Source organism: Pleurodeles waltl, chromosome 2_2 (assembly GCF_031143425.1).
Source record: "Pleurodeles waltl isolate 20211129_DDA chromosome 2_2, aPleWal1.hap1.20221129, whole genome shotgun sequence".
Classification (NCBI taxonomy): Eukaryota; Metazoa; Chordata; class Amphibia; order Caudata; family Salamandridae; genus Pleurodeles; species Pleurodeles waltl.
This window is the reverse complement of record NC_090439.1, coordinates 698743130-698762021: the sequence shown is the minus strand read 5'-3', so window position 1 is coordinate 698762021 and position 18892 is coordinate 698743130. Positions and strand designations below refer to the sequence as shown.

Here is an 18892-nt window from a genome sequence, read left to right as displayed (position 1 = left end):
AGGCCTCCCAAGCTACCCAGCTGGTCTGTTAGTAGCACTGGCTGGTGTCTGCTGAACTATGACAAGTGCAAGCGCAGGCAGCAGAATTTCCGCACCACTGTCATTTTTCTCAATGTACAGCGCCTGTCGTCGCACAGAGTATGTGGTAAGCTGTCCTTTTCTGTTTTGTTGCATTAGCCAGCAGACCCATAAAAACCCATTCCCCTTTGTTGACCATAATGTGACTCATTACTTTTGTCATCTAATAATTATCGGCATGAGCGCCCAGAGCCCGAGCCAACCGCATCCTCCACATATAACTGGTACTGGAAGGTAAAACAGATTTGTCATTTACGACCTGACTGCTAAGCCACGCTTTGTGCTCCATTATTGTGATTAACTTCTGCATAAGATATGCTTGCCCAATTGTCATTTGTGATACTGCATTGGGCACCAAGACTGCCAGGATTCCTGCAAGCTTGTCAGCCAATAGGATGTGATGGTGTTGCCTGGGCTGGTAGAGGCGAACCTGTTATTTCGCAGCAGCTGCCCTGGAATAATTTAGCATTTCTTTCCTCTCCCTGTTTCATATCTTGGGCGAGCAGTATGGCTGCATATGTCAGCTACCATTTCCAGACCCGACACCAGAAAGGCGTGATTCAGCTTCATATTCTGTGGCTGCCGACAGCCAAAGAGATGAGGCTAGTCCATTCCTTTGTAGCTCGGAAAGTTGTTTTTCTCTGTTTTTTTAACTGTAACACGCTGCCAGTTGAAATCCATCGTGTCAGGTGCCTTGTGGCTATCCGCAGTAGAGGCCATATTCTGGAACCAGGGTTCTTCTCTGGCTTCGTCACCAACAAGCCGATTTGACTCTGCCTGATTATAGTAACGAAGGCAGTCCAAAAGAATATGCACAGACTCACAGTACGTCACATTGAATCACAGCGCTGGCCACACAGAGCTGACCGCAGCCTCATTTCTTTAGACAAATGCACGCTTAAGGAAAAAACCTCCTGCGACAAAGCATCCACAGCCGCTTTATTTGCTATGCATGGTGGGCCAGATTTAATTTTTCCTGAAAGAACATTTGTTTGTATGTTTTTTGCACATGCATTTCCCATGCCCACTGACTGCCTGTGACTGCTAACCTTTTAACGAAAGGGTTATGGGTGCTCTCACACCATGCACCAGGGGCTTATCTTCTGTGCGTTGCCTGGCTTATTTCACTCAGAAAAAAACAATAGCTGTTTTGGAGAGGTAAACACTGCCTCTTTTCCTAATCTCTTTGTGGTGTTTTCATGCTCGTGATGAAACAGAAGCCAGTCACAGCATTACACCACCCATACATAATCGTCGGAAAAAAGTCAGCTTTGATTACAGAGTGAGAGATGCAGCCCTAGACAGGCGCTACACGCTGATACACATTGCTAGCAGAATGATTTATGCAAATTATGCATATTATTCCTGGAGGGATTCCTCCTCAAACTGCCAGGATAAATTGACGAAATTAACCATAAAATCTGCCACGGTGGGATCAAAAGGTGAAGGCCATTGGGAAAGTAAGGACATTGAGCTCCATGGCCCCCTCCAGCGTAGGAATCAAGGCAGAAAGTAGCCCCAAGAGGGAAGGGTGTATATATAGCTGACCTCTTCAAGCATGCAGACATGAAAACAACGGAACAAGCTATTATTTGTAGAGTCCATGTCTGTAGTCCACACTGCTGATCTCAATAACGGCGTTCTCTGTGGAAGTTTTTACAACACAGTTTCCAGGTTGGGGTAAAACCTGTTCAGAACTTCCAGCCACATGTCCTCTGTAAATGTGTTGTATGTAAACCAGTATTAGATATACCGAGTGGTTTGTGGTTTAAATTGCATACCCTTGCACTATAAAATCGAATGTAACTTCGTCAAGCATCACGGTGTGAATGACTCTTCTTCAAACTGGGTTTGGTTGGAAGTTGCGAAGGCCTACAACATTCCAGAGAACAAACAGCGAGGACACTGGCATTGAATGGGGTAGGCCTTTTCGCTTCATCCTTTTTTCTCTAGGGCATACTAATGGCATCTTTTATCTATCGCTATAGACTCAGAGGTGGTCTCACAAAGCAATATTCGTATGTGTCCGTTTCCGTCGCAGCCTCTATTTTTTTATGTAAATAACCTCTCCTCCTCGTTTTTTGTTGTTCAACCTGCAGATAGTGCGACCCACGAGAGCTTCCGAATGTGCGCAGCGTCCATGAACATACGTGTGGTGCAGCAGGATTTCTTTCTCAAGCTCGAGGGAAACCAGGGGTACTCTCTCAGGAAAGGAGACATGTTAGCGCTCTTCCCTCCGTCACTGCACAACGACCCGGAGATTTACAGTGACCCGGAGGTAAATATTCAACTGGTGCTTTGAATGTACTTCAGATAAATAACAGTACACGGGTTTTTGTCAGTTTGTTTTTATTTGGTTTCAACGGACTCTTACATGCGGAACAAATCGTTCGATATCTTGATTCATTCCAAAAAAGCCCCTGATGTCAAACGATGCCAGACTTGAAAATGAATAAGGCGATGAGATTTAATTTCTTTCCCTTTTCAAATGAACTGACAATTGCGCATTGACTACCACATACATTTAATTAAACAGATGTTTTTGTTCAGTGACAGATTCTTTCACAGCTACACAAAAACAGAAGGATGAAAGGTTGTTAAAATATCATAAAATCTGGGTCACTTAGTTAAGTAGCTCCTAAACATCACTCACTCTTCAAGCCCCGGAATGTCAGTATCGTGCTTGAAACTTATGCTTTTTCACTTCCCCTCATAGATCTTCGCCCTTTCTTGATCAATTAGTCGAGAGTTGTGAACTGAGATTGCAAAGCTGTTGCGCCACAGTGAAGCTCTGAGGGTAATTGTGTTATCGCCTCGCATTTTTTCCCCTGAAGCAAGAGTTAATGAATATCAAAAGACTGGAAATTAATCCACCCTGGCTCAGCCTTAATGCAGTCCGTGAAGTTCGCCACCTGCATGCAAATAGAATACTTTGAATACTGTCACAGGCTCCCTAAGCATTTCTTGCGGGGTGGCTTGTTGCTGCTTTTATATGGGTGCTGCTGAGGTATGCAGAATGATTGTGGAATGCTCCTATATCGATTAACAAAATTACAGGATAGGTTCGCTCAGATGGGTATTAATTAATGATTAATTCGTTAATAAATACCAAACACAAGGACTTGATTCTTGTGCTGGTTTTAATTACTCACTCTAATTATTTCTATAGTTCTACTCCAACAAACCCTAGTTGTTTGATTATATGCATTCATTTACTTTATATTTAATTTTTTATTTTGTCGTCCAACAACCTAGTACTATTCAAACTGTAGACGGAACACTGACTACCCGTCAGTATCCAGCGTTTAAGGAATGATCATAAGTAGTCAGTGATTGGTTTTCTTCTTGACAAATTGTCCATTATAAGATTTAACCTCTTGACATCCTACACAACATGAAACTACTTCTCACATGGGTCAGAACCCCACTCTCTTCCATCCGTACACACCCATGGAGTACCGCAGTGCGCATCTGCCTTTGCACGTTAGCACCCCCGTCAGAGGTATGACACATTACATACACACACAACAACAACAACATTCAGTAAATTCCCACAGTGACAACTGATTTGCTTTTCCTTCTGTGTTGACAGTACAATGTATGGCTTGTATCATGGTCTGACCTTTACTATATTGTGAATCATTTTTGTCGACTTTTTATCAACTTTCAGCGAGGGAGACACAATTAAGTCTCAATTACTATTCTTCCAAAGGTCAAGCCCCGACATTCGTACCAAAGGAGAGAACTGTGCCATCTTGTATTAACAGCCAGTTGCTTTTTGGTACCAGATCAATCACAGGGCTTCCTCCCATAAATGATAGGCAGGCCTCTCTGAACAGCACCATTTAAATAAATGTTAATTGCTCCTTTGAGTAGGCACCTTTGCCTTTGAGGAACAGAATATAGCTAGTGCTTCAAACCAATGCACACAAGAGTTTTGTGGAAGCCTTGCTTTTAATACATACTGCTCAAGCTTCTCTTTATATATACCAAGCCTATTATGTATTGTTGTATGTAAAAAATGTTTGCTGTTGAAATCTGTATAGTATATCACTATTCTTTTAAGGAATGAGGAGTAAAATAACTTCAGCTAATAATTAATGGACTAAAAATAAAGACACGAGGGAGCAATTGACTTCACACAATTATTTCATACCCATGATACTTTATGTGAAATAACTGCAATGAATGAATAACATTGCACTCAAAGTCTAGTACGAAGTAAAGTCATAACCATGGCACTACACTGGTGATACCCCCAAAAAACGAAACCCACTTTAAGTGCAGTGACATTGTCACATCCATTCATTTATCCCTTCTTTCTCATTAATGCACAACCAACAGCAGTAAGCATTGTAAACCTTGCTAACATACTATGAAGATAGTAATACTAGGAGTTATTTTGGCATATAAGGGCATGCTCAGAAGCTATGTGGTGCCATAACTAGGGGTAGACGCAACGCTCAGAATATTGCTCTATGGATTTCTGTGAAGTTACATAAAAACTCAGTAAAATTCCACTGTGTTCCACCAGCGGGTGGAAAATATGCATTGTGTGCTGCAATTTAGTGCCAGAAGCGCAAGCAGCACAGAAAAATCAGTGTGACCTGTACCATGCATTGCGTATGAGTTGATTTTGCTGCAGCTCAAGTACAAAATCTACTTGAGCAGCAGCAAATAAACTAGAGAGGCAGCACTCTCACTGTGACCACTCATGACTGCCCTACGTAGAAGATTGCGCTAGGAGACACCAAATCTCACTCACCAGTTAGCATTTTCTTGCGCCTTGCAGGAGAAAAATTCTGTCCCACAGTGATTGCAGTATTTGGCAGGAACTCCACGTTAATAAGTAACAAGGCATAACTAAAGTTCCATCAATTTTGTGTGTGGAACAAAACATTGCGCCCACCCCAAACCATAACCCTTCACTCAAGCAATAAGCCTTCTTCAACATCGAGTGGAAGGTATTCCTTAAATGAAATACTTATGTATATATCTGTTGATTGACCTAATCCAAGACAAGAGTTCAAGTCCGGCAGATGTTGCTCGAGACTTTGTATGTAGTATCCTTTTTTAAGGGCAACCAGGTAATTTCTTCCCCGGGGGTAACATGCAATTCTGGGTTGTCAATTACAAAACGGTGATTGATGACTGGCTGCAAATTCTGTGGATGTGTTATCGACTTAATGCATAACAACAAGAACCGTGATGTTTCTTCATATTATCTCATGCATCTTGATTGATAATGCAAGATTTTGTATGTAATATTATTAGGGACTGTAGGGAATCAGTTTTAAGAAAGAGGGGAAGGTGAAACAGTCCTTTTTAGGACAATTCTTTATTGATTATCACCAGTATCCTTCACGAGTATCAATGTAACACATTTATTTATAATATAAGGTATACCCTCCTTTATTAGAATGTACAGACTCTAAAAGTAACAAGATTGCCCCAAATATTAGTTGCACAATTATCCCAACCATCAACGATTAAAATCAAACAGGTAGGTATATTGGATATAAGGCTACTGGTAGGCTGTGGATTGATTTACCTCTCAATATTGCATACATCAAGAGAGTGACAGGCCTTCCACCTGTGGGGCTCTCAAACAACAATTCTAGAAGGGGCGAAGGGCTCACAAAGGTGTTAGTTCATCATGAAATGAGTATAATACATTACAAACCGCATCAGAACCCGGCCATCATTGTAGGCCAAACACACACTTACTGGGCACTGAGGATGAGTATTCGCTGTTATGATACTAGTCCATAGGGACTAGCCCAGACCCAGGGAAGTGGTGGCAAAGGGTCATAGGTCAGCTAATCTGAGAGGGGTCAAGATGATCAAGTATCGAGGAAAGTATAGTCGGGGTGTGCACAGAGTATCGTGATTGATAGGGTATAATATCTTGGGGTTGAAATCAAAGGGCTAAACATAAATGATTTAGCAATTAAGTGGTTTTCTGAACTGAGGATGAGTAGAACAGACAGCAAGATCTGTCAATGGACACTGCTTTTCTAAGAGTGTAAGGGAGTTGTATGGAATCGTATAACATTAAGGGGGTTATTACAACTTTGGAGGAGGTGTTAATCCGTCCCAAAAGTGACGGTAAAGTGACGGATATACCACCAGCCGTATTACGAGTCCATTATATCCTATGGAACTCGTAATATGGCTGGTGGTATATCCGTCACATTTGGGACGGATTAACACCTCCTCCAAAGTTGTAATAACCCCCTAAGTGAGAGTTGATTGTTGTTTGCCCAGTAAAAACCTATATAGATGGTGCATTCTAGGCATGTCCAAATTCCAAGGATTCTTCATGAAAAGGGTGCAACAAAAACAAAAGGGGACAAATTCTTGTCAAATATGGGCATTTAATTTTTAAGTCTGTATATGATCCTTTCATGTGAGATTGTCATCATTAATTCGCCGGGTCAATCCCCATATGCAGGGGTTGCTTTTGATTTCCATTTGCATAGAATTAATAACTTGGTAATAGCTAGAGAGGTGTCAGTCCTTCTCTTCCAGGCAACTGTCACCTGGAATGTCTAATGTATCATGAAGCACAGCAAGCGAGGCCACAGGAACAAAATGCAGTTCAGGCATGTCAGCCATAGTGAACCATGTGCCATTTTAGTATTTCTGAAGGGCTGTGCAGGACAAACAATATGTACAGTGTCACTACATCTTCAACAGCAAAAGCTTGGGCTTTGGCCCACTCAGTGCATTCTTTGAGGTCACCAATGCCCTGGCCGCAGAATTATGAAAGAGATGAATATTTAACAGGATTCACATAGTCCTTTGTTGTGTGTGGTCAAATGCACAGACTATTGCTCTTGTGTAGATTTTCAAAAGTTTGTCTTTCCATTGGGTCTTGAGTAACAGTTCTGAGGGTGTGGAACAAAGTTAACTGATTAAGGTGGCATAAAGGTCCAACACCACCCCACTAAATCCCTCCAGAGTTCCAGGTAGGAGTGTATCAAACATTTTCATATATTTGAGGATTTGTGTCTAATGTATTACAAAGGCATTGTGAGAGGTGCAGGAGTTTCAACCTTTGGAAGGCACTGAGATGTAAATGAGCTTGTAGTGTTGCAAAGGGCTTAACTTGTGAATCCACAAGCAAGTGTTTAATGAATATTGTTCCTCTTGTTTGGACAATAGAACCCTTGCTATCAATCAGTTGTTCTCCATTGCTTCACAGGAGAGCATTGGTGTGTAGAAAGCTATGTATTTGCAAGAACTTGTTACTGGGAAACCGGAGTCCAATATATAAACATCACTATGAGTACTGAATTGACTTGGTTTATAGGAACTTTTCCACAACCATGTGGATGCACAGTCCTTCCGGCCATGTAGTAAATGAGCTTATATGAATGACCCAATCTCATTTATCAATCTTACCAACTTAATGGTTTGCAGGAACAGTGAGATGGTGGGACGTACTGTATGTCTAAATATGTGGAAGACAGCCCTCTGGAGAATATTGAGCATGTATTTCAGGTATTCTTACTCTTGACCTCTGTCCATCCTATTTATAGGTTTTCACCTATTAACAAGTCTTGACCAGGACCAAGTTTGGGATAGATATGGGGAGTATTCCAAATGTTAAGACTTGATGCTACTAACATGTTAGTGGTTCAAATTGTGTCCATACGAATGTTGACTCCATATTGTTAGAAATGGAGTCTCTAGCTTTCAGAGGCCAATTCTAGTCAGGGTAAGTCACAACACAATCCAAACTATCCTGTGCCCACCCTCTAGTAGCTTGGCACTGAGCAGTCAAGCTTAACTTAGAAGGCAATGTGTAAAGTATTTGTGCACTAAATCATACAGTAACACAGTAAAATACCACAAAAGTACACCACACAGGTTTAGAAAAATAGATAATATTTATCTGAATAAAATACGTTCAAAACGTCTCATACTTTGGCATGGAATTTAACTTCTGCATTTATCAGTGAGATAGGGCTGTAGGTTACAAAAGGAGTGGGTCCTTGTTTGTTCTAGGGAGTAGAGGTGTGCTGGCTGAGTTGCATTCCCTTTTCACCGTGTTGCAAAATAATTTCAGTGGATGAGTGGCTAGTGTAACATGTCTCGAGCTTATAAAACTCTTTTGAGAATCCATAATCCCCAGTGGCCTTGCCTGTGATCATGCATTTCATGAGTTCTGCTTTTTTGATTTTTGAGATTTCACCTTGAATTTGATCCCGAACAATGAAGAGGAGAGTTGGTAAATCTAATCCTTGCTTGAAGTGCAATTTATTGTGCATACTCTGAAGTATAAGGTAGAAAATAATGTTATGAATTTTTTGGTTATTTCCAAGGTGTAAATTGCTAATCCCCATGGAACTCTTACAGTCACTATGGCACACATGACACCTTTTGGTTTCGCTTCCTGGGCACATAGAATATCCACTTCTTCTACATGCTCATATTGTTTTTGCTCAATATAAAGCAAGGCATAGTGTGCTTTAGTCATGAAGAGGGTATTAAGGCCATTCTTTGTTTGTGCCAAGCCCTTTCATATCCTTCTGTTGCCGTACTGCAGCCTTATGGGCACTAGCTGAATCTCCCATCAGCATGCTTTGCATGTAGGCCTTTCCAGCAGCCCAGGGTATTTGGAATGAAGAGACAGAGTTCACTTTTCTATTTAGATATTCATTCAGCGTATATTGCAGTTTTTACTTATTATCTGCCTGTATTTTGTGTAGCCATCTTCCTTCTCCAATTGTTAGGGATTGTTAGGGTGAAATCAAACATGAATGTACATGGTTAAGAACTGACATTCCACTCTCCAGGATGTCAAGAACTTAATATAGGGAGCTATTAAGTATTGATAAAGAAGAAGTAGTTAGTTATTGTGCTGGTCCAAGTACACATGATAAGAACATATAGGCCTTCATTATGACCCTGGCAGACGGCGATATTTTGGAGAAGAGTACTGCCAACAGGCTGGCGGTATTCTTCCCCAAAATACATTTGCTTTGGCTCAAGCCAAACCACCAATATACCACTCCGTCTGCCAGGGCTGTAATAGCCGCCGGGCTGGAGACTTCAGTCTCAAGCCAGGTGGCCGTCACTGTCCCACCCGCGGGATTATGACCATGCCTACCGCCATGGTTTTCGTGGCTCCCTTACGGCCACGAAAACCATGGCGGTAGGCACTATCAGTGAGAGGGAATTCCTTCCCTGTCACTGATAGGGGTCTCCCCAGCCCTCCTCCCCAGACTCCTCCCTCGCACTCCCCCTCCCACTCCAGACCCTCCACGACATACATGCACATTCACGCACCATCATACACATGCATACACACACTCATGCCCACATACAGCCACGCATGCATGCATCCATGCACACACACATCCACACACACTGACATACATACACGCACCCACGCATTCAGACAACACAACATACACACACACTCACAATCATGCATGCACACACGCATTCCACACGCCACACACCCGCATGCACGCACACACATTCACCCACAGCCCCCCCACACACACAACACCACCCACCCTCCTCCCCTGTCGGAGCACCCGACTTACCTTTTGTGAGGGGGTCCTCCGGCAGGAGACAGGACGGGGCGCTGCTTCCAGCAGCAGCGTCCACCAGCAGAACACCGCCTAGCCGTATCATGGGTCATGATACGGTGTGCGGCGGTCTGCTGGCATGGCGCTGCTGCTGGCAGCAGCACCACCTTACTGCTGTCCGTCGCCGGAATTCCTCCAACCTTCTTGCAGAATTCTGGCTATGGTCATAATATGGCGGATGGTAGATAGCCGCGGCGACGGTGCTTTGGCAGCCGTCACTGCTGCGGTAGGCAGTCAATACCAATAATGTTATAACGAGGGCCATAGTTTCCATTTCTGGAATGGGTGAGGCATGAGGGATCATGAAGTGTGCTGTCTGATATCAAATGTTCCCTCCAGCATCAGGTTTCACACAGTGCTAAAGTATCGGATCAATCATGAGAGTCCAGAATCCCTCAATCAGTATTTTAGAGTTGTTAAATGAGGTTAAGTGACAATTTCAAGTATGGAGACCCTTAGTGATGTAGGCAGAGCCAATTAAAAGGGTATTATCCAACATGTGGCACCTCACAAAGATGTATTTGCTCGCTGCATCAGTCTATAGCTGTAAGATCTGCGCTGCCTAGGATCTGTGAAAGACCATCAACAAACCTCCTTTTTATATGCTTTCTCTGTGTGTTCCAGAGATCAGTGTGTATATTTTTTGGATGGGCACACACTTTTCCAACACACTCTTTAATCTTTTTAGATTTGTATCAGGATAGGTGTCTCTTGTGCCGGCATACTGTCTGGTCTCTGAGTAGCCAAATAGAAATTAACTTTATTAACTTTTTACTAAACTTGATAGTTCATTAACTTTAATGGCTATAAAGGTAAGGATCTTTGATGATGTTCTATTTTACTGAGAAAGTCAGTTTAGCATTATTAAGTGCACTGATGGTATGAAGTATTGGCAACATATAGGACACACCTGGCAAATTTCATCTATATGCAGTGCTAAGATTACATTGTGGAGCTGAAAACCTATGAAGCACTGTATAGGTTGAAAATATAGAGAGGTTTATAGTCATAAGGCAGAGTCCAAAGAACATCTGTTGAGCATATCCAATAATACCTACCTCACCAATGCATCAAAGTTGACAATACTCAGGTGACTTCCCAATGACAGGTTAGTAGTTAAAACGAGTTTGTTTAGACCCAGTTGTCCTTATAAACATATGCTACAGCAGTCATAAATGCTACAGGTTCTCATAAAATAAATTTAAATGCACCACAAATATATCTTCTTGATTATTTCAATAAAAGTTTTTTCCAACAGCAGTTGTCACCTTAACTGACTGTGATATAACAATATATTCAAAAGCATTTGACACCATTCTAATAGAAGCAGTATGAGGCAGTTCCTTTATATATTTCCTTCTAGAAATACACCAGGATATAATAATACACAATTAACCACTAATTCATTTTGTGCAGTCTACTTATAGCAACATTTGTCAACAATGGTTGGCTTTGGCACATTTTTGTAACTCCAAAATGGAATTACATAAGATACCTCCTTTAGACAGGGCTATAGGTCTATGGGAAATAATTGTCTGTCCCACTTGTTCCCTATACCTATTAAAAACAAACCAAGGAACTTGTATCCTAGATATAACACTTGCCATGCTAAAAGAAAGAATATTTGCCACATCATCAGTAGGTTTTTACATGGTAAAAGGATAAGCTCTTGTCTAATAACTGCATTAAAATCAAGTTCCATGCTGCCAAACTCGGGCCCTAATTCACAAAGGTCAGCTTACATTTTATTAAAAGTTTTAAATTTTTTGCAACTCACAAATTAATTATATTAGTAATATCTTTATGACTGAGTATCCTATTATGTGGGGAGTACTTAGATTCTGTACTAATAAAGATTGTATTGTATTGTAATAGTATTTATATAGCGCTTACTACCCCTGACGAGGCGTCAAAGCGCTTTTCGGCGAGTAGCATGCTACTCCAGAACCCAAAAGGAATTAGTGGTGGATTAGTATAGGGAAATATGAGTACAGTTCTAGAATTATTATGAGTTAATTTGAGCCGCGGATATGAGAGTTTGTTAGTTAGATTGACTGGAGTAATGGAGGGGTGGAGGAGGGAAGAATCCACATGTGTTAATTGGGAGTTTATGGTAATAGGATTTAGGCTTGGGATGAGTAAATGGGGAATGGAGGAGGGAAGAGTCTGTGAAAAGGGTTAGGGAGATCATAGTAGCAGGGTGAGAGAAATGATGGAGAATATAGTAGGGTTGTTTGGGAGATCATGGTAGTAAAGAGAGGTTTGGGTGAGTTAGATGTGGAAGCGGAGGGAAGAGCTTAGGTAGAGTTATTTAGGAGATGAAAGTAGTAGAATGGATTTGGGATGAGTCAGAGTGGGAATGGAGGATAGATTGATAGAGACATGACATACGGTGATTGGTAGATAAGTGTGATATAAGATGAGAGCAGGGATTCATAAGTATGTAGTATAACAACTTATCTAGGAGTTATGCAATGACCTATGAACATGTTAAGCATAGAATAACATATACACACACATATATATATATACACACACACGAATACACACACATATGCACGCATATATGTACATACATATAAATATTTAAACCATGAGTAAATATACTTAGTTAAACAGGTGTAAAGAGTGTGTGTGTAGTTTATTGTTATGCCATAGTAGCGATACATATTTTCTAAAGAACTATATATAACTAGAATATACACATAATCAGACAAAATTATTTATTAATGTAGGCACATGCAGTCCATATCTGTTAAATAAATATGGTGGTTAGGAAGGAAATAGCCAACTCTTGAGTAGTTTTCTGAAGACAAGATAGTTATCTGTGGCTCTTATAGTTGGGGGTAATGAATTCCATAGTTTGGCTGCTTGAACGGAGAAGGATGTACCACCTATACTTGTTTTCTTGTATGGTGGTGTTCTAAGACGGGGTGCCAATCTTGAGCGGAGGTTTCTTTGTTGAATGTATTTGGTTATTTTGTTTCTGATAAAAAATGGTCCTGTTCCATGTATAGCTTTGTGGGTGATACAAAGCAGCTTGAAAGTGCATCTTCTGGCAACGGGTAACCAGTGTAGTGCTCTCAAGGCAGGGGAGATGTGGGCTTGTGGCTTTACGTGTAAAAGTAGCCTGGCTGCGGAGTTCTGAATACGTTGTAGTTTTGTCATAATAGATAGAGATGATCCATGGTAGAGGCCATTGGCATTATCCAGTTTGGATAGTACAAGCAAGATAGTTGCTTGCACCTTGTGTGGAAATCCAAGGTGGGGGAAGATGCTTCGTAGAGTCTTCACGGTGATGATGCTGTTTGTGCTAATTTGTCCACTTGGGCATTCACAGTGGGAGTCCATTGTAATTCCAAGGTTTTTAACTTCCTTGGATAATTGAGGCAGTGGCCCGAGATCGTCAGGCGAGGCGCACAGTGGGTCATAACTTTTCCAATCACCACATATGAGTATTTCTGTTTTGGAGGCATTTAGTTTGAGATGGCTCCAGGTCATCCACTGATCAACAGCTCTGAGGCAACTGAAGATTTCTGAGTTTTCAAAGTTTTTGGGGCATTCTAATTTAAGTAGTATTTGTGTGTCATCTACATAGTTGTAGCATGTGAGATGAAAATCATTAATCAGTTCTGGTAATGATATCATGTAGATGTTGAAAAGCAAAGGTGAGATGATTGATCCTTGGGGGACCCCTGATTTTGTGAGGTAGGATTTGGACGAGAAGGGGGGGAGAAAAGATGATATTAGATCTTTTTTTAAGGTAGGATGTAATCCCATCAAGAGCAATCCTTTCTGTGCCAGCTTCGTGGAGTCTTTGAATTAGGTGTCATGGTCAACCAAATCAAAGGCAGCCGAGAGGTCCAAGAGAAGTAGTGCAGCAACTTCATTGCGGTCGACTGTGTAATTAAAGAGTTGTTGATGATTCTTCTTACAGGTGTGGCAGCAGAAGTAGATAAAAGAATGTTCTTGAAGATGTGTGGTGGACAAGGGTCAGAAGGGCAACCGGAAGGTCTGCTTGCTTTGACCAAATCCATAAATTCACCTTGGGATATTTGTTTGAAAGACTGTAGGGGCTGGGTTGGTTTATTCTTAGAGGGTATTTTAGGAAAGGGGTTGGTGCTGATGATTTTCTTCTGTTTTAAATAGGAGTCCAGTGAGTCTGCCTTGGTTGTGTAATGAGTTGCCAGTTTGTTTGTGAAATCTTGAGTAGTGGGATGACTTCCTTCCATGCATGTAGGTTTTCGAAATTAATTGAGAATTTTATAAAATTCTTTGGTTGCAGATTTAGCATTTTGAATTCTGTCTGAGTAGTACCTTTTTTAGCTTTTTTGATTGATGATTTGTATATTCTGTTAAGTTTGTGTAGTTGCAGTTTGTCTTGACAGTTGTTTGTTTTGAGCCAGATCCGCTGCAACTTTCTGATTTGTTGCTTTATCTTTTTAAGTTCTGTGTTTCTCCAAGGTGTTGGTTTTCTTTTGTCATGTTTAGTTTTTCTGAGTGTTATTAGGATATCAAAAGCTTCCTGTAGCCACTCATAAAGTTTTGGAACAGAATTAATTGTATCTAGATCTGTGTTGGCTGTAAGTTGTGTTTCTAAGTCATCAAAATTGAGCTTGCTCCAAGGTCGATAGGTGCATGTATATAAGTAGTTGTGGGGTGTGTTGATTTGTGGAGTTTTATGTCAGAAAGTTATCAAATGGTGGTCTGACCATGTGATTGGCGTGATGCTATGAACAGTAACTAGTTCAGGCTTAGCAAAAATTACATCTAGGATGTGTCCAGCGATGTGTGTGGGATTGTGTACAATCTGATGTAGGTTCAGTGCGACTAGGCTAGTGGTGATAACTTTTGGATGGGGCATATTGGGCTTGTCAAACCAAATGTTTAGGTCCCCAAGAATGCATAGGTTTGAGTATATTGTAATAATGTTTGAGAGTGTATCTAGAAAACATCTGGGAATGTTAAGTTGTTAGGTGGAGGTCTGTAAAGGAGGAGAACGTTACAGGAGGAAGTTGGAGTAGGGGGGCATCTGGTGAAGAGGGCTTCACAACCTTGTATGGAAATGTTGTCTGTTTTACTGAGATTTATTGCCTGTTTGAATATAATAGCTAGTCCACCTACTCTCTTGCCTATACGGTTTTGTGTGATGGTTTGATAGTCCGGAGGAAGAGCTTCGTGCAACACTGGGGCCATGTCATCTCCCAACCATGTTTCTGTTATGAATAGTAAGTCAGGTTGTGTGTCTGTGAGCAGGTCGTAGATGTGGTGGTTGTTTTTTTAGAGTGACTGAGCATTTATGAGCTGGCAGTTTAGAAAAAGTGTGTTTGTGGTGGTGTTGTTTTGCTTAGGAGAAGGGTAAGCAGTATAATTTGAGATTGATGCAGGTGTGTTGTTAGTTGTGATAACTGTGTGAGGGTCACAATAGTCTTGTTTTTCAAGATAGTGATAATCTTCCAGCAGGTTTAGGAGGCATTTTGTTGGGTGTGTGTGTGTGGGTGGTGGACATGGTGGCTGAGAGAGACATGAAGAGTGTACTGTTTTTTGTAGGGTAGTCTTATTATGTAATAGACAAGGGGATGCGAAGTTGTTAAGAGTGGCATGTTGTTTATTTTGTTTGCGTCTGTTTAGTGTGGATGGAGTATGGGTTAGGGGTGGTGGAGGAGCATGTGGGTAATGATGTAATGCTCTAAATTGTGCAATAGAGGAGAGGCGAGTGAATGAAAGTTGCTGGGTTGGGGTGCTCGTGGTAGGTGTTTGTGAAGAGTTAGAATGTAGGGGTAAATATAGGACGGGATTTGTATTATTTGTGTAGTCATGAGGGTGGGAGTGTGTGTTACGATAAGTATAATGAAAGTTTGTGTTGATTTGATGTGTTGATGTGTGTGGTCTGTATTGTTTTTGTGGAATAGTGAAAGGGGATATTGATGTAGTTGTTTTCAGTGAAGGATTTGTATGTGAGTTAGTGCTGGTGAGTGGAATTAGAGTCTTACGGGGAGTGTTGATGTGTTTTGGAGATGAATGTATGAGGTGTGTAAGAGGGGATGGATGTGTGTCATGGAGTTTGTGTTAGTTGTGATGACTGGAAGAGGTAATATGTGTGGTGGAGTGAAGTGTGAGGATTGTATGGTTGTGTGTAATTGGTGAAGAGAGGGAAGGGTGTTTGTAGATGATGTGTTGGAAGGATGGGTTTGGGAATTGTTACGATGAAAGGTGGTCTGTGTGGAGCAAACATAGGATAGTGTTGTTGGTTTAAATGAACAGGGTGTGTGTATCTGGAAGGCTGGAAGTAATGTATAGTGTGGTTTTGTGTTGAGTGGGTGATGGCAGGTTGTGTTAGTGGGAGTGGACAGAGTAGTGTTTGCAGTGAGAATGCAGGGGTTTGACTGTTGTAGTTGTGGAGGATATGTGTATATGTGTTGTAGAAGGGGTATCGTATTGGATGATGGGAGATTGCAGTCTGTCTGCGGTCAGTTTGTGATGCATGAGTTGGATGTCTTTGCAGATAATGTGTTTGCATGTTGATGGATGTGTAGGGAGTAAAGTCCTTTCTGGTCAATAGAGAATTGGGCAGCATTTCTGGCCCTAGGCCCTACAAGTCCTTAACAGGCCAAAACAGGCAAATGCCCTTGTCCTCTCTTCCCTTAGATGAGGCGCCTGGGCTGAGACGCCCTGAGCTGTAGGCTTAATAACCCTATTGGCCAATAGAAACCTAGTCCTAACCCTAACCAATCAGATTTGTAACCCTAAGTCAAACAACCAGTGAGAGACCCAGTCCTATTCACCAGTCATACCCCCTAATCCTGACAACCAATCACACACCCAACCCTAGAACCAGGAACCAATAAGAATCTCAGCCCTACTACCAATCACAAGCCCAGCCCTAAAAACTAGGAACCAATCAGAATCTTACCCCTACTAACAATCACAAGCCCAGCCGTAGAACCAGGAACCAATCAGAATCTCAGCCCTACTACCAATCACAAGCCCAACTCTAATCCCTAAACCAATAGAAAGACCAGCCCTCAACAACCTATCACAACACCATATGCAACAACTAATAGGAACTTATATAAGGGGCAAGTTAACAGAAGTCGAGTCCCTGTGGGAACGGAGGAGGCAGCGGCTGCTCTATTCAGAATCTCCTTGGATACAGACGGGCTGAATTCACACTTCTAAGCTAGCAGAGTCTACTTACAGGTAAGGGAGAGATTGTTTAAAAAAAACACTGAAATACTGCTTGTCACACACTCTGAAATGTGGCTTTTTTAAGGCAAAAAACAGGGGATGCGGACAGTTTCTAAACACAATTTAAATCATAGAAACAGATTAAGCAGTCTCCTAAACACACTCTGCAAGATGTATGTAGCCTTTTTACTTAGAAAAGGAAGGGGGGGGCTTTTATGCAGTCTTGTGCCACAAACTAGAATGGAAAGTCACACAGTCACGGCTAAATAAAGCACCACTTTAAAAGGTTAAGCTTCCTGAAACACAGATAGTCTACAGTAAACAAGCACAGGTAGCAGTAAAAAACACTTTTAAACAAATAATACTATTTGCCAGAAAAGTCTGGGGCTCCTTACCTAGGTCTTTTAGGAATCCTTGAACACTGGGCTGTATTAGGGCACAGGGAAAATGCTGGGCTCACAAAATGGAGGTGGCTGTCTTGGGATTCCCACCACAAACTTAAGGGGCCAGAGCAGGTCTGGGAGGAGGGCTCAGGTTGCCAGGGACTCAGAGAGCCAATCAGCTAAGTCCAGCCCCTGTGGGCAGGGTAGAGGCAGCTGCTGCTCTATTCAGAATCTCCTTGGATACAGACAGGCTGAATCCTCACTTCCAAGCTAGCAGAGTCTACTTTACAGGTAAAGGAGAGATTGTTTAAAAAACACTGAAATACTGCTTGTCGCACACTCTGAAATGTGGCTCTTTTAAGGCAAAAAACAGGGGATGCAGACAGTTTCTAAACACAATTTAAATCACAGAAACAGATTAAGCAGTCTCCCAAACACACTCTGCAAGATGTATGTAGCCTTTTTACTTAGAAAAGGGGGGGAGCTTTTATGCAGTCTTGTGCCACAAACTAGAAGAGAAATTCACACAGTCACGTCTAAAAAACACCACTTTAAAAGGTCAAGCTGCCTAAAACACAGAGAGTCTACAGTAAACAGGCATGGGTAGCAGTGAAAAACACTTTTAAACAAATAATACTACTTGCCAGAAAAATCTGGGGCTCCTTACCTATGTCTTTTAGGAATCCTTGAACACTGGGCTGTATTAGGGCACAGGGAAAATGCTGGGCTCACAAAATGGAGGTGGCTGTGGATGTGCTCCTTGTGAGAGAGCAAAATGCAGTCGCTCAAAGTAAATTTAAATAGTGGCTTAAGTAGGCTTACCCAGTGCGCCATGCTATATGCTGGACTGGGCGGAAGCAAAAAGTAACTGCACTATAAGAGTCCAATGGATGAAGAAACGTTGCCGAAACCCTCTATATGTAACTATATTGTACAGACTTTAGTAAACTCAAAAGGCCTTGACTAACATCAGACCTAAAAGGTTGAGTAAAATGTATTTAGGTCAGGAATCAAAAGGCCGCCTGCCGGCCCAGCAGGAAAGCCCCTGCAACGAGGAAGCCGGCTCCGAATGCAGCCGGCGGAGTTGCAGGGGTGCGACGGGTGCAGTGGCACCCGTCGCGATTTTCACTGTCTGCTAAGCAGACAGTGAAAATCTTTGTGGGGCCCTGTTAGGGGGCCCTTGCACTGCCCATGCCGGTGGCATGGGCAGTGCAGGGGCCCCCAGGGGCCCCACCACACCCGTTACCGCCATCCTGTTCCTAGCGGTAAGAACCGCCAGAAACAGGGTGGTGGGAAGGGGGGTCGGAATCCCCATGGCGGCGCTGCAAGCAGCGCCGCCATGGAGGATTCCCTGGGCCAGGGGAAAACCGGCGGGAAACCGCCGGTTCCCCTTTTCTGACCGCGGCTTTACCGCCGAGGTCAGAATAGCCCAGAAAGCACCGCCAGCCTGTTGGCGGTGCTTCCGCGGTCCCCGGCCCTGGTGGTCATGGACCGCCGGGGTCGGAATGACCCCCTACATGTTTGCAACATAGTATGGGATAGGACTGAGCCAATTAAAAACAGAGAAGTCTCCCGCCACAAATTTATAATGTATCATAATCCAACAATAAATGCATAATAAAGAAATAATCCATTCAA

The 18892-nt window shown here is 42.2% G+C and overlaps 1 protein-coding gene across 1 annotated transcript in view; it reads left to right on the top strand.

Moving 5' to 3' along the window:
* Positions 1–18892, top strand: part of CYP7B1 (cytochrome P450 family 7 subfamily B member 1) — an 808916-nt gene that overhangs the window by 723494 nt on the left and 66530 nt on the right. Inside the window, exon 5 of the mRNA XM_069220257.1 lies at positions 2178–2356. Coding sequence (XP_069076358.1) covers positions 2178–2356 — 179 coding nt within the window. The remainder of the gene's footprint in view (positions 1–2177; positions 2357–18892) is intronic.